Source organism: Passer domesticus, chromosome 6 (genome assembly GCF_036417665.1).
Source record: "Passer domesticus isolate bPasDom1 chromosome 6, bPasDom1.hap1, whole genome shotgun sequence".
In the NCBI taxonomy this organism is placed as follows: domain Eukaryota; kingdom Metazoa; phylum Chordata; class Aves; order Passeriformes; family Passeridae; genus Passer; species Passer domesticus.
Genome location: NC_087479.1, coordinates 45773058 through 45788917, shown reverse-complemented (window position 1 = coordinate 45788917; position 15860 = coordinate 45773058). Strand labels below are relative to the sequence as shown.

Below are 15860 nucleotides of genomic sequence, written 5' to 3'. Positions count from 1 at the left end.
AAATCCTTACCTGCCTATTCAGGCTCTCACTTCACCTAGCTGTGCTGTGAATTCAGCAATTATGTGCAAGTCTTCTACCCTGTTAGCTGACCTCACACCCAGAACTGGCATCATACAGCCACCACTCTCAGATTCCAGCACTAACTGCAGAGGGGGAAAGGGGTTTTCCTTGCTCTATGAACTGCAAAAGGAACACACACAATTCAGCATCTGCCAAAGAGACCGTTTGTAAACTCTAAGTAGCCCAGTGCGCAGCTTCAACAGATTGAATCCCTGGGTACTTTACAAATATTCAGAAGGCCAAAAAGAGACCAGGGGAATCAAATTCAATTCGTTTTCCAGTGAGGTCTGAGGCCTAACAGATGATGAGATAATAGAATCACAGACTATCCTGAGCTGGAAAGGACCCACAAGGATCATCGAGTCCATCCTGTTCTAAAATGGAAGGCAGCAGCTGAGTACACCAGTTTCTGGCTCATGAGAACTTAAAATGGAGTAATTTTCCACATTATTTGTAGTCCTGCACTTGACAGAACCATTCAGCTGAGGGCTGTGCTCTTTCCTCTAAACCTCTCACCATAGGAAAAAAAGAAGATCTTATACTTGAAAGGCTGTGAGCCTAAAATGCTGTAAACAAATGCCAACTGATTATCCCTCCCTTCCACACAGGCTGGATGTTGAGAAGATGGCGGTCACCACAGCATGTGGCTGCTGTAGGCCACTTGAACTTCTTAAGAAGCAATTCCAACTGCCATGCCAAGACCCAGATAACCCTGGAAGAAGGCTCACCACAGAAATAATTGCATTTAGTGGCTGTGTGTGTAACTTTGACAGTTGCACACACTAGCCAGACCTGATGGCTGCAGATACCATTTTTTGTAATTAAAGCCTGATCACAAGTTAATCCTTCCACAGTTCATTGCTGGGTTCTCTTGTACTGATGACACAGGACAGCCTTGCTGTCAGGCTGCCTGAGCAGCTGCCTGGACTAGCAGTGGAGTTACCGGATAAATTATTCCTGATCAAAAGGGTGGGGTGCATAGGAGGAAAGAAAGAACAGAAATAAACAGGCTCAGGGAATCAGGAGAGAAGACAAGAAACTGTTTGGCCTTGCCCAGGGGTGATTTATTCAACCAGAGGCTAAAATCTGGCCCATGCACTGGGCAGTAACAGAAATTCTATGTTCAAATAAAGTAGAAGGAACTGAATTTTCTATCTTCTTTCTCCTTATTTGACCAATTATTTTAACTGAAAAATAGTCTATTAGGTTCATTACAGTCAACTTGGCCCTGGAACAGCCCACTACTTGAGTGGGAGAAAGGAAGTGACCTGTTCCCTGCCCTGGAAGGTGGACACAGCTTGTGTGCCTGTTGGAAAGCAAGGTGCTATATGACCCAAAGGTGAATGGTGAGGTTTCCACAAGCACCCTTAGTGTCATGGGACATTTCTAGAAAGGTAACTAATACACACACGTGGAGCAGCTTTGGGATAAAGCAGGAAGCTGAAGGCATTTCTCTGTAAGAAATCAAAACCCACAGGCATCTAACAGGATACAAGTGGTTCACTCACAAGCAATTTCTACTTGCTACCACGCTAGACAATCTTTGTTGGCAAGTCATTTAAGAAAAAGCTGTATGATTGCAGAAAAGCTCAGAGTGCTCTTTTCCCCTTTTAGCAAGTGTAAGAGAAGAACCTGAAGCATACATTTAAAGCTTAAAAATGAGGTTATTTAGCAGTTTAGACTACTCTTCTACAGTGCCATCAACCTTGCATCCAATACTTGTGTACTGCTTAGCCTCAACCATACCCCACTATTAGAGCAGTTTACTGCAGCAAGCACTGCTCATGTACTTACTGTGTTTAAACACTCTAGGGAGAAAGATTTTACACCGGGCCTTGTTAAAAGTAGAGTATTTATAACTTGTAACCAAACAAGAACAAAATCAAACTCACTCACTGGGGGAGCAGAAATCCATAGACCATGTAAGACTCATGTGAAACAAACCCACCAGTACTTCTCATAAAAGAATCACAGCAATTGTGTTCCACAACAACCATTCCATGAGAATACTTTTTACGCCTTTATGCCCCCAGACAAAAAAAGGACAGTTTCATCACTGTTCTAATCATTTATTTAATCTTAATATGTTCTTCTGATGAATATAGTCTAATATATAGTCTTCTATATGAAAATTCTCCACTTAATTTGACAGAACTTTGTTTTATACAAATAAGACAATCACCATAAATGTTACATACTGGAGTGTAGGTCAAGAATGAACATATGCTACCTGTTTTGCTATTCAGTTATTTTCACATGTCAATGCCTGAAAATACTGCACTTAAAAACAATAACACTGTTTACTGCAGAAATTACGTTGTCTGCTTGACAGGATACATCACTGGTAAGTTAACCATCATTCACAAAAAAAAAATATAATCAAGTATTTGTCTTTAATTTGTTCACTTTTCTGCTCATGGCTTCATTGAGCTGACATTTAATACAAAGAGTGAACAGTCATAAGCTTAACACAGTCACCACTGAAAAGACACTTTCCCTTACCCCCCCTCCTTCCCACATTTTAATGCACATTTTAGCACAGCTTGAACCAAAGCAAAGTGAAATAAAGTAGTGCAGTGTCTCAAGGTGTCCTTTAATGAGGGCACAGAACATTTTTTCAGGGGGACAGATATACAACAGGATTCGGAAAATACAAAAAGAGAACCTCTTCCTCTGTCTTTGCTAAGACTCCCTTTAGTTCAGCATATCAGATTTTAACAGAGCAGCCAAGAGCATGGTTAACATAACAGGACTAATAATGAGACACAGAACATCGTGAAGCCAAAACAAAAGGTATTCCACCAGTATTTGCCAACTGCCCAACCTGACCGCAGGAACCACTCACCAAGAGTTTCAACGACAGTATTTATGATTAAAAGAGTCTTAAGTAAGAAGAATTTGAAAGGCCTTAAAGGGGCCAATTGTTCAAGAGAATTTCTGCAGAAAGACCAGGCCTTTAGCCTAGTTTTCAGCCTTAATATCCATAGTTACCAGCCATTTCTGGAAAAACAAAACACATCCCCCAAAATCCACATATCACAGCCAAACCTTTGTTCCTCATTTTTCACTTTTACTCAAGTACGATCAGGAGCCTTCAGCCAAACCAAGTGATAATCTCCCAGTTCCATCATTTAAGCTCAAAGCACTGAAGACAAAATCAAGGCACACTCAATCATGGAGAATCCTATCCCCTGCTGAGCATGGGCAGCATGACCGCAGCCCCAATCAAATTTTCAGTATCACCACCATGACTCAACACCTTCATTCCTGGGCACATTTGTCTGTATGTGTTGTGACACAGCAGTCCCAGGCTTCCTTTCAGTGACCATGAGGAAATCTTGACCTGAGGTTCCCTTCTCCTGTCAACAGGAGCTGATTTTGTTCACCATGATCTGCAGCTCTTGCTGACACCAGCCCAGGGTTTCTAACTGGGCCACCTCACCTGCTTTGGTTTAGCAGCTTCTGTTGCACCTCAAGGCTTGAGGAGCGTGAGCCAAAGTTTCTGTCCACTGACTTCTGTAGAGAGGCTGTGAAGAGTTTGATGTGAAACAAGGTACAAAGACTTTGGCTATAAAAACCTCTAGAAAAGCTGAACACTTTTGGGTTTTCTACTTTCAGTTTCAACAGAAGTTTTCTATACCATGTTGGACATTTTTACCTCTGATGGAAAGGAAACTGCTTAGGTATCAGTTATTCAACATCTTGAGTTTGAACATTAATGTACACTGGGGAAAAGATATTGATTAAAATTACATTTTCACCTAAGTGCATGCCCTACAACCCTTCAAGGGCCCATTTCTTCCCATTTCTTTCATACAATACTAGTTTCTGCAGTTAATTGTATCACGTCATTAGGACTATTACTTGTGAAGTCTGATGGCAAACAGAAAAAACACAGAACAGAATATTTAAACTTCACTGAAAAACAACAAACATATATATACTCATTCACCCCCTACCAGAGAAGCTCACCTCATTAATGGAGATAAGCAGGAGGATTAAGAATAGCTTTTGTGTTCAATCCAAATATCAGAAAACATTAGGATGTAAAATACTACAAGATTAATACTTTTAAGACTCTGGTCCTGTGGCATTTGTCAAATACAAAGACTGGTGACACAATATAAATGTTCACTTTAATCAGATTCAAATACATCTTCAAACCTGCCCTTCCATCCATCCAGTAGACAACTTGTGGCAATGTTCAACTTTACAAAGTTTTGACTCTACATTAGCATGGGAATTAACCTTCCTGAGCAGCAGTACACTGGATTCTTTCAGCTCAGAGCAGAGGAAGTATCTCTTAAAGGTACTGAAGCAGAAGGTTTTTGAGCTATTTTCAGCTGAAATCCTTGATTGCCACAACTAAAACAATTTTCCTTCAACAAGTTTAAAAGCCTGACCTCTGCAAAAAAAAAAGGAGCAAAAGACAGCCCTCCCACCCTTTATGTAACACACTAAAAGCCATTTTTAATGGAAAAAGTCACTTCCCTGTACTGTACATTTTATAGTCTTAATTTCAAACAAGGGTCAAGTCCTATTAAGGCAGGGAGCTGGTATTGGTTAACATTGCAGTACTCAGACAGTGATGTACAAGACATTTATTTGCAGTATGATGACAGTGATATAAGTGGAAAAACCAAAACTGACATGGTTAATATTAAAACTGTTCTGACAGCAAGTCACATAATCTCTGAGATACAGCTTCTTTACTTGTTCGTAGTGTGAGCCTATACATCTGAAAAAGAACATAAAATACTATTTAAACAGTTTGGCATTAAAGGAATGCACAGTCAACAGTGAAAACTAAGTTGCCTCTTACTTGCTTCGTAAGCTTTGTTAGGAAAAAGATCTCAAATTAAAACGCTCAGAAGCAGTAAGCCACTGAGCAACACAGCTTTTTCAATCCACTGGCTGAACCAACCCTATTTTCAAGCCCTTGTTGAGAATTACTGTTACTCGAGTATTTTTGGGCTTTAACAGAAAGGTGTTGTCCAGAATATCTGTTAAAGAGGAGCAAATGCTGTGGAAAAGTCTAAAGACCCCGAACAACCACTTATTCAGGGAACAGAAGACAACCACCAAAACCCTATTTTTAATCTTCAGTTAATTTTGGTAACACCTCTGTTAAGAAAGCTTTAGTAAAAATACTTTTAACATTGTAGTTGCTTGCTTATGCTTTCCTCTTTTAGCCAATTACTCTTTTAATCATTTAAAGTAGCAAAAGGAAGCATACTTAATCTGGTCCAAAGTGCACAAGACAGTCTGGAATATTACAACAATCGCTTCCAAGAGGAAAAGAGAATTGCTCTGAAGAAGCATCTTACCCAGCTGGGCCAGGACCAGCTGCTACAATTTAATTTCTGGTTGGAGTCTGCAGTCATAAGCAGCTATTGCAATAGTGATTTTAAAATATCTTAAAGGAGTTTCAGATACACAAAAATATTCAGTTCAAATGAGAACTTGCATCTAAGCTGGAGATAGTTACACAGATACCTGTGCCTGGAGATTGGGTTCAAGGCGCAGCAAGCATCCAATCTGAGTGGTTTTTGTGTGTATAATACCAGCACCAACAAAGTTAGCGGGATTGGGATCTACCTCCTCAAGCAGAGCTGATCCAAATCCAATTATCTGTGAAAGAAACCAAGAAGATTTAGATGTAGGGAGAGGAGGACACAAATACCAAGTACCCAAACAGTCACCATCAAAGAGCAAAACAAGGAAGAAACTAATTTTGAAGTCTTCAAGACTGCTTCATTACTACAAATTTTTGAAGGCTGACCCTGATAAATGAGCTATTCTGTAAATAAGACTCTTTTCAAAAGCAACTGAGAAGCAAGTTAAGATTTAACATCAGTCTCCCCCAGTTTTGATACTGCCATTCCTGTGCACAATCACTGTTCCTGTTGCACATTCCTGTTACACAGTCACTTCTGTTTTGCCTAATGCAGCCAAAAAGTCACTTCCTTTTCTAACCAGTACCTCAAGTATAAATTAAGGATTGAGCTATCTTCTATTTCAGTTTTAAGCAGTGAATCGGTGCTTTCTTAAACAGCTTCAAGTCTCCAGCTGCTACTGAAGACTGCATCTCATTCAAACCACAGCTAAAAGCTGTCCATTCAACTCAGCACTGCCATGATCTGTCACACAGCATGGACTCACATTTTCACTGGATGATCCAACTGCCATATAAACAAAAATGCATGAAGTTTGCTTGTACCATATACTAATCTGGGCTGGGATAGTTAATTTTCTTCTTAGCAGCTGGTATGGGGCTGTGTTTTAGATTTCTGCTCAAAAGAGTTGATAACACAGGGATGTTTTAGTTATCACTGAGCAGGGGTTACACAGAGCCAAGGTCTTTTCTGCTCCTCACCCCATGAGTGAGGAAGCTGGGGATGCCCAAGGAGGTGGGACAGGACACAGGCAGGACAGCTGAACAATGGGATATCCCATACTGTAAGATGTCCTGCCTCAGCAAGTAAGGCTGGGAAAAGAAAGGAGGATGTTCACAGTGGTGTTCTGCCTTCCCAAGTAACTATTAAACCTGGTGGAGGACCTGCTGCCCTGGGGATGGCCAAACACCTCCCTGCCAATGGGAAGCACTGAATTAATTTTTGGCTTTGCTTGTGTGCATGGCTTTTCCTTTACCTACTGAACTCTCTTTACCTCAACCCACACATGTTCTCACTTTTACCCTTATTCTCTGTCCCATTCGAATGCACTGAGAGAGAGTCAGCAAATGACTGTGTGGTGCTTAGGTGCCAGCTGGGGTTAAAACATGACCTGCCACTCCCTCTATGCCACGAATTAAAAATATCACACCACCACCCACCTTTGCTTTTGTGATCTCTGCATCCATTGGGTGCTTTGCTTTAAAGATATTCTGTACTTCCTGTTTGGGACTGCAAGACAAGGCAAGACAAATACATTATGAACAGCATTTCCAATAGCAATTAATTCTACTGAGAGAGCTCATGGCTTACAGAATTGAGTATGGGATGAGGCACTGCACTAGCCACATTCACAATATACCTTTTTCTTCCCTTGCCCACCACAAGAGGCCCAAGTATAGAATCTTACTTGCTCAGCTGCTTCCAACGCTGAAAAAAGTCTTGAGAAGACATCTCTGTTGGCTGGAAAAATTTATTCAGAGTGATAGGTAATTTTACTGAAAGATTTTGAAATGTTCCGCCGTACCTGCAGATGGAAGAGAAAACCCACAGTGCATGTGGCAGCCTCAGCAGTGTCAGCAGAAATCAACCAAGCAACTGAGGAACTGTTTATGATCAAAATCCATCAACTGCACATGACATTTCTAATATACAGTTTCAATCCACTGTTAAATAAATTTATTTTCTCTCCTTAGATGGCAATAGATGAATTGGCAGAACTGCTTATAAGGTTCTCTCAGTTTTAGCAAAGGTTTATCCTTCTAGATAGCACCCTAAATGGCAAAAATACATCCTTGTGAAAACATACCAATAAAAACCAGTTTAGACTAGAAAAGCAGCATGTAGCCCAGAACTCAGGATTTTATAAAGCTGAGCTGATGTTGAGCGGACAGAACAAGATTCTGTTTCTGGCTGCATACACTTCCAGGCCAAGTTATTTGCAGAAATGTTATTGCTTTCCAGAAGGGAGAAGTTACTGCATATATTCCTGTCAAGATTTCTCAAGCAAACAGGAAGACTGCTGTTTTATATAGATGGCAGAGACAGAAGTCATGGAGACATTTTATCAGTAGCTGCTCCTTGACTGTTTTGTTTGGCTGGGGTTTTAAACCACATTGTTCCAAGTGGATGCTCCCTAGCACCTTAAAGCTTAATTAGATCAAACTTTCAAGTTATCTACCCAAGAGATCTTTTTGTGTCCATATTTTGCATTTTAGTTACAGGGCCATGCCAAATTTAACACCTTTCATCTAATTAATTCACTAACATTTGAATCCTTTGTTTTACCTGAACTGAATGTTCAGGATTGGAGCTTCCATGAAGTCTGACACGCACTCAATGTTCACAACCTGCTGAACCTGTGCACCTCCATCCACTGTGGGGTCAACAGGTTTTGTCTGAAGATTCAGGCATAGAAAAGTAGTTAAGGAAACAGATCAATGAACTGATAACTTAAAAAATACAAATCTTCCAAGAAACTCTGTGAGAAATTAATATCATGTTTTCACTCATTCTCTGTGTGCTACTGAACATTTAAAGCTCAGTTTTTTGTACAAGAAAAGAGTTTGTGGGGTTTTTTTTGTTTGTTGGAGTTTTTCATATTGACACATATACAAGCAATAACTCTTCATTGGATATTCTTAAAGAAAGATGTCCTTAAAAAGGTGTGAAGGCAAAGAGACTTCACAATAAAAGCCATAGGACTATTTTGAACATGACAGAGATGCCTTGAGTCAAACAAGCCTAATTACTTAGTCTCCCAGAAATCCTGAATTTGCAATACCAAGCATTAGGGACCAGCCATGAATTAAGTACCATCATCTTGGCATACATGTACTCCATCTCCATGTCAAGATTTAGGTTATCTGCTAATGCAGAACTTGAAGGACACATTTGTACCTCTGCTACTTCATGTCATTGGCGAAAGCTACAGTTCCAGTACCTATTTATTCAGGTTAATTTCTTGTTATATCAAACGTAAAATTTGTGTTTATAACCCGGGCTTTAACGAAAGAATCTTTCATCCATGATCAAGACTTGGTTTTTCTATGAGAACTTCAGAGAGCTATCAGCAAGTTTCTCGTTTCTTCCTGTTCAAGGACACCGTGACTTGACCCAGCTTTACTGTATTGAACAGCTTTATTATATTGTGCAGCAATAAACCACAAAGATCTAATAAGAACAGACAACTGCTGCTACATTTAAGGATATTTGACTGAAGGTCATCTGAGCAGATTACTGTTGGAGTAAAATTCAAGAACTGTGTTGATGTCTTATTACCATAGAATATGAACATACGTCCTGGAAAGAGAAGAACGATACATCAGAGTTTTTAGGTCATGTAATCACATTGAACTGCTCGTGCTTCAATTCCCTAACACATTGTCTTTCTACCTTTCTTTAAAACCACTTTTAAGACCAAAATACAGTTTACATGGTTTACCTCACCAAGACATTTACAGTTCAAAATGCAGCAATTTAACCAAGCCATTAGATCTCTCCTGCAGTAGCTGTCACACAGGCAGTTAAATCATCAGTGAAGTCTTTCAATTGCTGGAGAATTTTGTTAAGATGCTACTATGCCACCAAGAGTTTTACAGAAAAGGGGAAGCAAGAAATTCCATTGCTAGCCTGTGTTCAAATTCTGTCTCCTTCCTAGATGGTTCCAATATCTTGTGCATTTAATCTGATCTGAAATGTGTGGTGTTTCATATCATAACAATAAGCTATATTGCAAGATATGAATTTTGACAAGAATGGTCCTTTATAAACCTGGCTGCACCAGCCATACAACCAGGCAGCATGAGCTGGAGCTTAATTCCCCTATTTCATATCAGCTACCAAAACAATAAAAAAATTTAAGGAAGCAAGAGCCCACACAAAAGCCAGGGATGCACAACAGCGGGAGCTGTAAAACAGCTTAGGCCTATAATGCTATTTCCCTCTTCAGCAGCTGAAAAGTGAGTCCTGTCTGGAATATCATTGTGATTGATAATGCAGACAGCCAACCACAGCACTACAGATCTTACCCAGGTTCTGTCGAAATTCGGATTTCAAGCCAATCTGTAGCAACTGATTTTCAAATAAGACTCCATTATTTTTACACACAAACCTAGGGGAAGAGAGGGAAAATATGTTTTAAATTGAGCCACATTAAACAATATTTAGAACCACAAAATTCAGGGTTTACACAGAGGATGAAGACTGCGGTTAACCTAGAATGCATCAATCTGTGAGAGAGGCCTTTGCAGAAAACTGCAGTTAGAAAAGACAGTTTTACATCCAGAACCACCACTTGTAAGGACACTAAAAGAACTGACATTTTTATTTGATAGGCTGTCTGAGAAACTACGAAGGAAACCACAATATGCTATATGCACACACACTGTCTAATAAAGGACCAGGCAACAGGATTTTTATTTTTAGTCTTGAGAACTTCTGAAACTCATTAGGTTCGTGCAGAATTGAAAAGTTTGAAGCTTTGACTGTTTAACCTGAAAGAAAAAAAACCTCTTTGTTTTATCATTTTTGTATCACCTAAGCCAACTAGAGATGTACTTTTTCCATTTTGAGAAAAGAAGACCATTCTCCAGTGATCTCAGTCCTTTCTATCACCCTTCACTTAAAAGTAGAAGAGGTGGACAGCAAACATTTGCCTTTTGCATCCAAGGCACTTAAAACACACTCTCAAATATCAGTACTTTTGACAACTACTCTGTTTTGTATTTATTTTCAAATAGTTGCAAAAACTTAACATACAACTGGCATTGCCTTATTTTAGAGCAGTGTGTGATAGCACTGACTTGTAGAGAAGACTCTAACCTGTGTATTCATGAGCCTGTCACAAAATCCACAGCATCCACAGATGTGTTCTAGCCACAAGTCTGACAAGTACATGTTTCTCTAGTTTTGCTGGTATTAAGTTAATGAACAATATAGTTTTGCTTTATAACTATATTCTGGAAATTGCCCAGCCTTGCAAGGTTTTAGTATTGCTTACTTGTGAAAAAGCTCATCAGCATCATGCACAGTATCAGCTGGTTCCTCAGAAACTACCTCAGATGAAGCCAGGTCAGGGCTAGTTCAGGCAGCACAAAGGAAGAAAGGCAGTAGCAACAGAGACAGCAGGAGTTAGTAAAGACAGCTTAGAGCTTAGTTACTTCTTTTACCTCCTTCCTCAAAAATGGCACTGCTGAGCTTAATGCATGAGAAATTGATTAGCTGCCCTAGCTCAGTACCCTAGAAAGGTTTTAGGCATTAGGCAATGTTTTCCCCCACTTCTCTCCCCCATCCCACCCCAACTGTTAGAAAACAGCAATCCTTCACAAAGACAGCTGAAGGTGTTCAGTAAATGTAAACCTCTTACAGAATCAAGTCCTTTTAGGTGTTTAACTGTGAAGCAAAAGTGTTTAAGTTCAAAATCAAAAAGGTAGCTGCATATTAACTACTACAAAGGTGTGCTTAAAAGCAGAGGCCTCATCAAGCTTAGACACCCTTCTAATTACAGGTGCACAATCAGTTCCTAAAAACACACAAGTATTAAGCATAGGCAAGAGTACACAGGCACACAGAGAATGACTTACCCAAGCAACAGATTAGAAACAAAAGTGACAACAGCACTAAGAAAAGACAGGAAACTGTAAAAAGCAACTTCTCAGTATCATTAGAGAAGCATTTAATAATCTACAGACAGACCAAGGAGTTGGGCATTGCTATACTTTCTTCTGCAGAGAGAGAAAACTATTTTTATGTAACATTTGCTCATGAAACTACTATAATTGGTTCCTCTTTTTACACTCTTAAAAAAAAAAAAAGCAGGAACAAACTTGTGTAGCCTCCTAAAGCCCTGGTTTTGTGTCGTATGATCAAGTACCACTCCTGACCTTCCAGTAGAAACACGGGATCAAGTATTAATCACTGCAAACCTGCAACAATGCATTGCCTGATATAAAATTTTGATGAAAGTGCCAATGATTATGTCTTTTATATTAAGATGCATTGAAAATTTGTTGTGCCAACATTCAAAATTTGGTCCTTGACAACAGTAATACGTGCTTGTCCAGTAAGACAACTGATTTTGAAGACATTCTGTGATTTTATGTCATTCATTCCCAAAAATTTAATCAAATAATATTTGAGAGTAGCCACAGGGACTTATAATAATGGAGTTAATAACACACTGTACCTACACTACACTTGCTAATGTAATTGTAGTATCAAATCCCCTTAAAAAAGAAACACGCCACTTGTTCTTTATCCCCCTTTTCACATCCCTTTGTCAGACAGTAGAGAACAATTGAAGTGTAGCATTAAAATCTGGGAAGCAGTATCTCTGGATACAATCCATCTCACTGTTTCAGTAGCAGCTTGCCATAAGTGGAAAGACAAGAATACTTTATGAAAAGAAAATAAGAATAAATGTATTCATATCAGGACACATAACCCCCACTTCAAGATGTATAGAGATGCACAAGCAGTTTAATTTAACAAAGAAGCAAAACGAGCATGAAAACCAGACACTACTGTGTGGCAAATATCCTCAGGTTGAGTACTACAGGCTCAGTTGTTCCATTACAAGAGATATTCAATAAAGACAATACATCTAGCAGTGTCCAAGAACACCTCTCTTGCTGCAAAACTACCACCCAGGAATGCACTCAATATGCTGGAACAAAACCAAAAGTTATGTGTGCTTTTCCTTCAATCCTGTTTCAACAGACAAATTCTCCTTCAAATTCCTTTCAGGGTGACTTAAGGGTGACTTAATTACCTCGCAAAGTTGTCATCAGAACCAGGAGCAAGAGGTGCAACTGGAGAAGCTGTATCTAAAAATACATCCACGAGCAGGGTACCAGGACAGGCAGGTGGGGGATCTGGTTTGGTGACAGGGGCAGCACCCAGACCCAGCAGATCCTCCGCTGGAGAAGGAGTAGTCTAAGGAAGACAAGACACTTCGGTGTTACACTGCAACAAAACTGTCTCATTTGCAGAGACAACTAAGCTATGGCAAAGTGCCTCTCCCCGCCCCAAATCAAGGTTTGAATGGAGGTAAAAGGGTTCACAAATGCAGCAGTTGCCATGCTGAATTTCAACTTCGGGTCATTTTTTTCCTTTGAAGAGAGTTATGCCCATCTAACCATTAAATAAAAGCAAAACCAAAATTCATCTGTCCAAAATCTGGTTCTGCAGAAGAAAGATGACAAAGATGACAGTTTTTTCCCCCTTCTCTTTTCCCATTACTTTCAAGGGAAAGAAAGTACTGTAGGGAATAAAATTCCCATGTTGCTTTTCTTTCATGAAGAATCCATCAAGAAAGCAAGTGGCTCTTACACAAAGCTAAATCACAGGTCATCACAGCATTTTAAAATTGACTATCAGTTTAATCCTGGGATTCTGAAGCCTAGCATATCTCAGAAAGAATGGAAACCCAACCAGCAAAAATTAGCAGAGCCTGTAGCCAGTTCAAGCTGCAAACACTAGAGGAAGAGATGAGATGTTTAAAGTGTTTTTTCCTCAAACAGAACAAATCAAACAGCCAGGACACAGAATCATGCAACATGGCCAAGTCACATGCAAGAACAAAGCACAGACTGTTAATCAAAATGGCCATGTATTAGACATTAGCAGCTTCCACTATGCCAGATAATCTGAGGATGAGTCATGAGATGCATTTGGGTAAATCTGAAATCTTGTTTTTGTAAGCCAGCTCCAAGTTATCATATGCTCCATACAGTATAATGAAAAATTCCCTGGCAGAAGACTTTAAGAAGCCAATCATTAGGACCAACTAAAAACAAAGTTTGGACCTCAAATTTCTAACATTTTTGGAATCCAAACCATATAAAGCCACTGGTGAAGATAACACTGTGCAGTTTGTTACACGGCTGCAACCCATCAAGTAATGCTTGTAAAGCACAATGCAATATTAACTGCCAGTCACCTCGATTTGGCATTCAAAGAAAATTTTGCAACTTTTCTGCTGGAAAGAGATTTCTGTCCAGTCAAAACTGTTGCACTTGGAGTAGCTACTCTTATACACTGTAGTGACTAATTATTATGCTTTAACAAACTAGGCAGGGAGCATGCTACAGTATTTCCATCTCTAGGTAATCTTCTACGGCATCTTAAATCTAATTACAAGTTATTCTAGGCATTAAAACCAGAAAGAAATATTACATTATGGGAAAAATTGATCCTACCAGCTTTAATTAACAATAAAATGAGAAATTTCAGCTCAGAAGAAAAAATCATGCAGACTTGTCAAGCATAACTGAACTCAAATAGCACTGTCAAATAAAAAGTAACAACTTTATATTGATTTAAGGACATCTCGGTGAAGGTAAGTTTTGTCCCCTTCTATTAAAAACAACAGTCAAGATGCAAAACAACATGTTAGACAAAGCAGAAAAACAACTTGAATTTCAGAGTATCAGCTAAGTCCTTTTAAATATATTAATTTTATAATCCCACCCTCAGTGCAATTTCATCAACAAGGAAACTCACATTTCTAAAGTAACAGCAACATTTTTCAAATAACAATGTAAAAGGGAGTTTTTTAGGCTGCAGACAGTTCATCCCTACTTACATAAGATTTCCAAAGGAAAATTGCATCCAACCATGCAGCAAGGGGAAAGCAGCTCTACATCCCCTGCTTTATAGCAAACACCCAGAGTCTTAACTTTCAGATGGGAGGTTTTAAATCCCCAAAAAGCCACTTCAGAAAACCAGTCTTTTCTTACTTGCACACCATCTAAATTAATGAAATAACAGCTTTTAAACTCACAAGTTCAGTGGCACATTCAGCAGTTCCATTCATATCAGGGCTCCTTTCCTTTTTGATCTCTTCCAGGTCAGTAACTGTGCCTGGGCCTTTCTTCTTCTTCAGCTTAGCCAAAATGGAAGATTCCCTCTCTGGAAAGGGAGGCATTTCTTCCAACACTGTAGCCTTACCACAGGGAAAAAAAGTATTAGTTAAACTTGAGAGAAAAAGCCAAAACAGCTTCTGAATCTTTGAAGAGACACATCCTCACAGATTGCATAAAACAAAAGCAGAAGTAGTTACCACACAGAAAATTATTATGCAGTTTACTGTAGTGAGGGATTGATTGCTTTTTTGAATGAAAAAATGCTTTAAAACTTTCTGAAGTCCTTCCAAAGCAGCGTATTACTTCTCTGAAACACTGATATTAAATTTTAAAAAAGAAAATTTAAATAATTAGATCATAGCAGACCTAAGGGTCCTTAAGTCAGGCAGACCTAGACTTAAAACGACAGAGAATACTCAAGTTTCTACCCAGACCTAAGCATTTATTAGATGTCAAAAACAAATGTGCAATGCCCTGTTCAGATCTGAGAGCACCAGGTTAAATCACTGAACTTCAAGAGACAAAAAATTACACTTTTCCTCCCCACCATCAAGTGAGTCCTCAAAAGAAAGCCCCAGCCTTTTGAAATCTAAATCCTCTAGGAACCTCTATTGTGCCAGCTTTCCCTGGCTTCTCTGCTCCAGATTAACGTATCTTAATGGTCATATGTCCCACTACAGCAATAACAACTTGGAATTTAGCTCTAAATTAAAGATGACTACAGCAGAATTAAGGAGACTAAAAGAATCAGCACCCATATTGTAATCCTGAGATTTCTGAGCAATCAGGTAAGGTTCAGTTGAGTTTAACTTGCTGACAGCAGACTACTGCATAATAAAGAAAATAAACCCTTATACCTACCAATATATCAGTACTAGCAATAGTACTGAGCCTCAAATACTCAACAGCTCTCTGCTGCAGCTCAACATCAGCATTCTTTAGCTGACTGTCACTGCGCAGCACATCTTGAATTGTAGTTTTGATTTCTGGAAAGAGGTTCACAAACTTGATGTAGGTAGACAGAAGCAGAGCTCGGGTAGGAACACTACACAGATGAAACTTGGAATGTAGCAAGTTGAACTGGATGAGGGGACTTAAAAGAAGGAAAAAAACATTCAGTTTTTGTAGATATGATAATCATTATTACTGCATCATTAGCAAAAGCCGAATGATTTGTTAATTAGCTTTAGGAATGCTAGGAATTAAATTCTTTACACAAAGCATTACTACTTCAATTCAGTATTTCAGAAGGTGTTTTAC

The 15860-nt window shown here is 39.2% G+C and overlaps 2 protein-coding genes across 5 annotated transcripts in view; one reads left to right on the top strand and one right to left on the bottom strand.

The window, feature by feature from the left end:
* The window catches only part of MUC6 (mucin 6, oligomeric mucus/gel-forming), a 47477-nt gene extending 43014 nt beyond the window's left edge, over positions 1-4463 (top strand). Inside the window, exon 42 of the mRNA XM_064425172.1 lies at positions 670-4463. Within this exon, the coding sequence (XP_064281242.1) occupies positions 670-847 (178 nt within the window). The 3' untranslated portion in view covers positions 848-4463. The remainder of the gene's footprint in view (positions 1-669) is intronic.
* Positions 4464-4647: 184 nt separating this feature from the next.
* AP2A2 (adaptor related protein complex 2 subunit alpha 2) overlaps positions 4648-15860 on the bottom strand; it is a 41847-nt gene continuing 30634 nt past the window's right edge. For 2 of the 4 annotated variants that reach the window (XM_064425163.1, XM_064425162.1), the window contains exons 13-23: positions 15462-15693; positions 14519-14680; positions 12506-12669; positions 10736-10813; positions 9765-9847; positions 8947-9036; positions 8023-8146; positions 7145-7261; positions 6897-6966; positions 5558-5692; positions 4648-4799 (exon numbers count right to left, since the gene is read on the bottom strand). In XM_064425163.1, coding sequence (XP_064281233.1) covers positions 4722-4799; positions 5558-5692; positions 6897-6966; positions 7145-7261; positions 8023-8146; positions 8947-9036; positions 9765-9847; positions 10736-10813; positions 12506-12669; positions 14519-14680; positions 15462-15693 — 1333 coding nt within the window. In that variant the 3' untranslated portion in view covers positions 4648-4721. The remainder of the gene's footprint in view (positions 4800-5557; positions 5693-6896; positions 6967-7144; positions 7262-8022; positions 8147-8946; positions 9037-9764; positions 9848-10735; positions 10814-12505; positions 12670-14518; positions 14681-15461; positions 15694-15860) is intronic. The other 2 variants (XM_064425164.1, XM_064425165.1) reach the window with 1 other exon arrangement.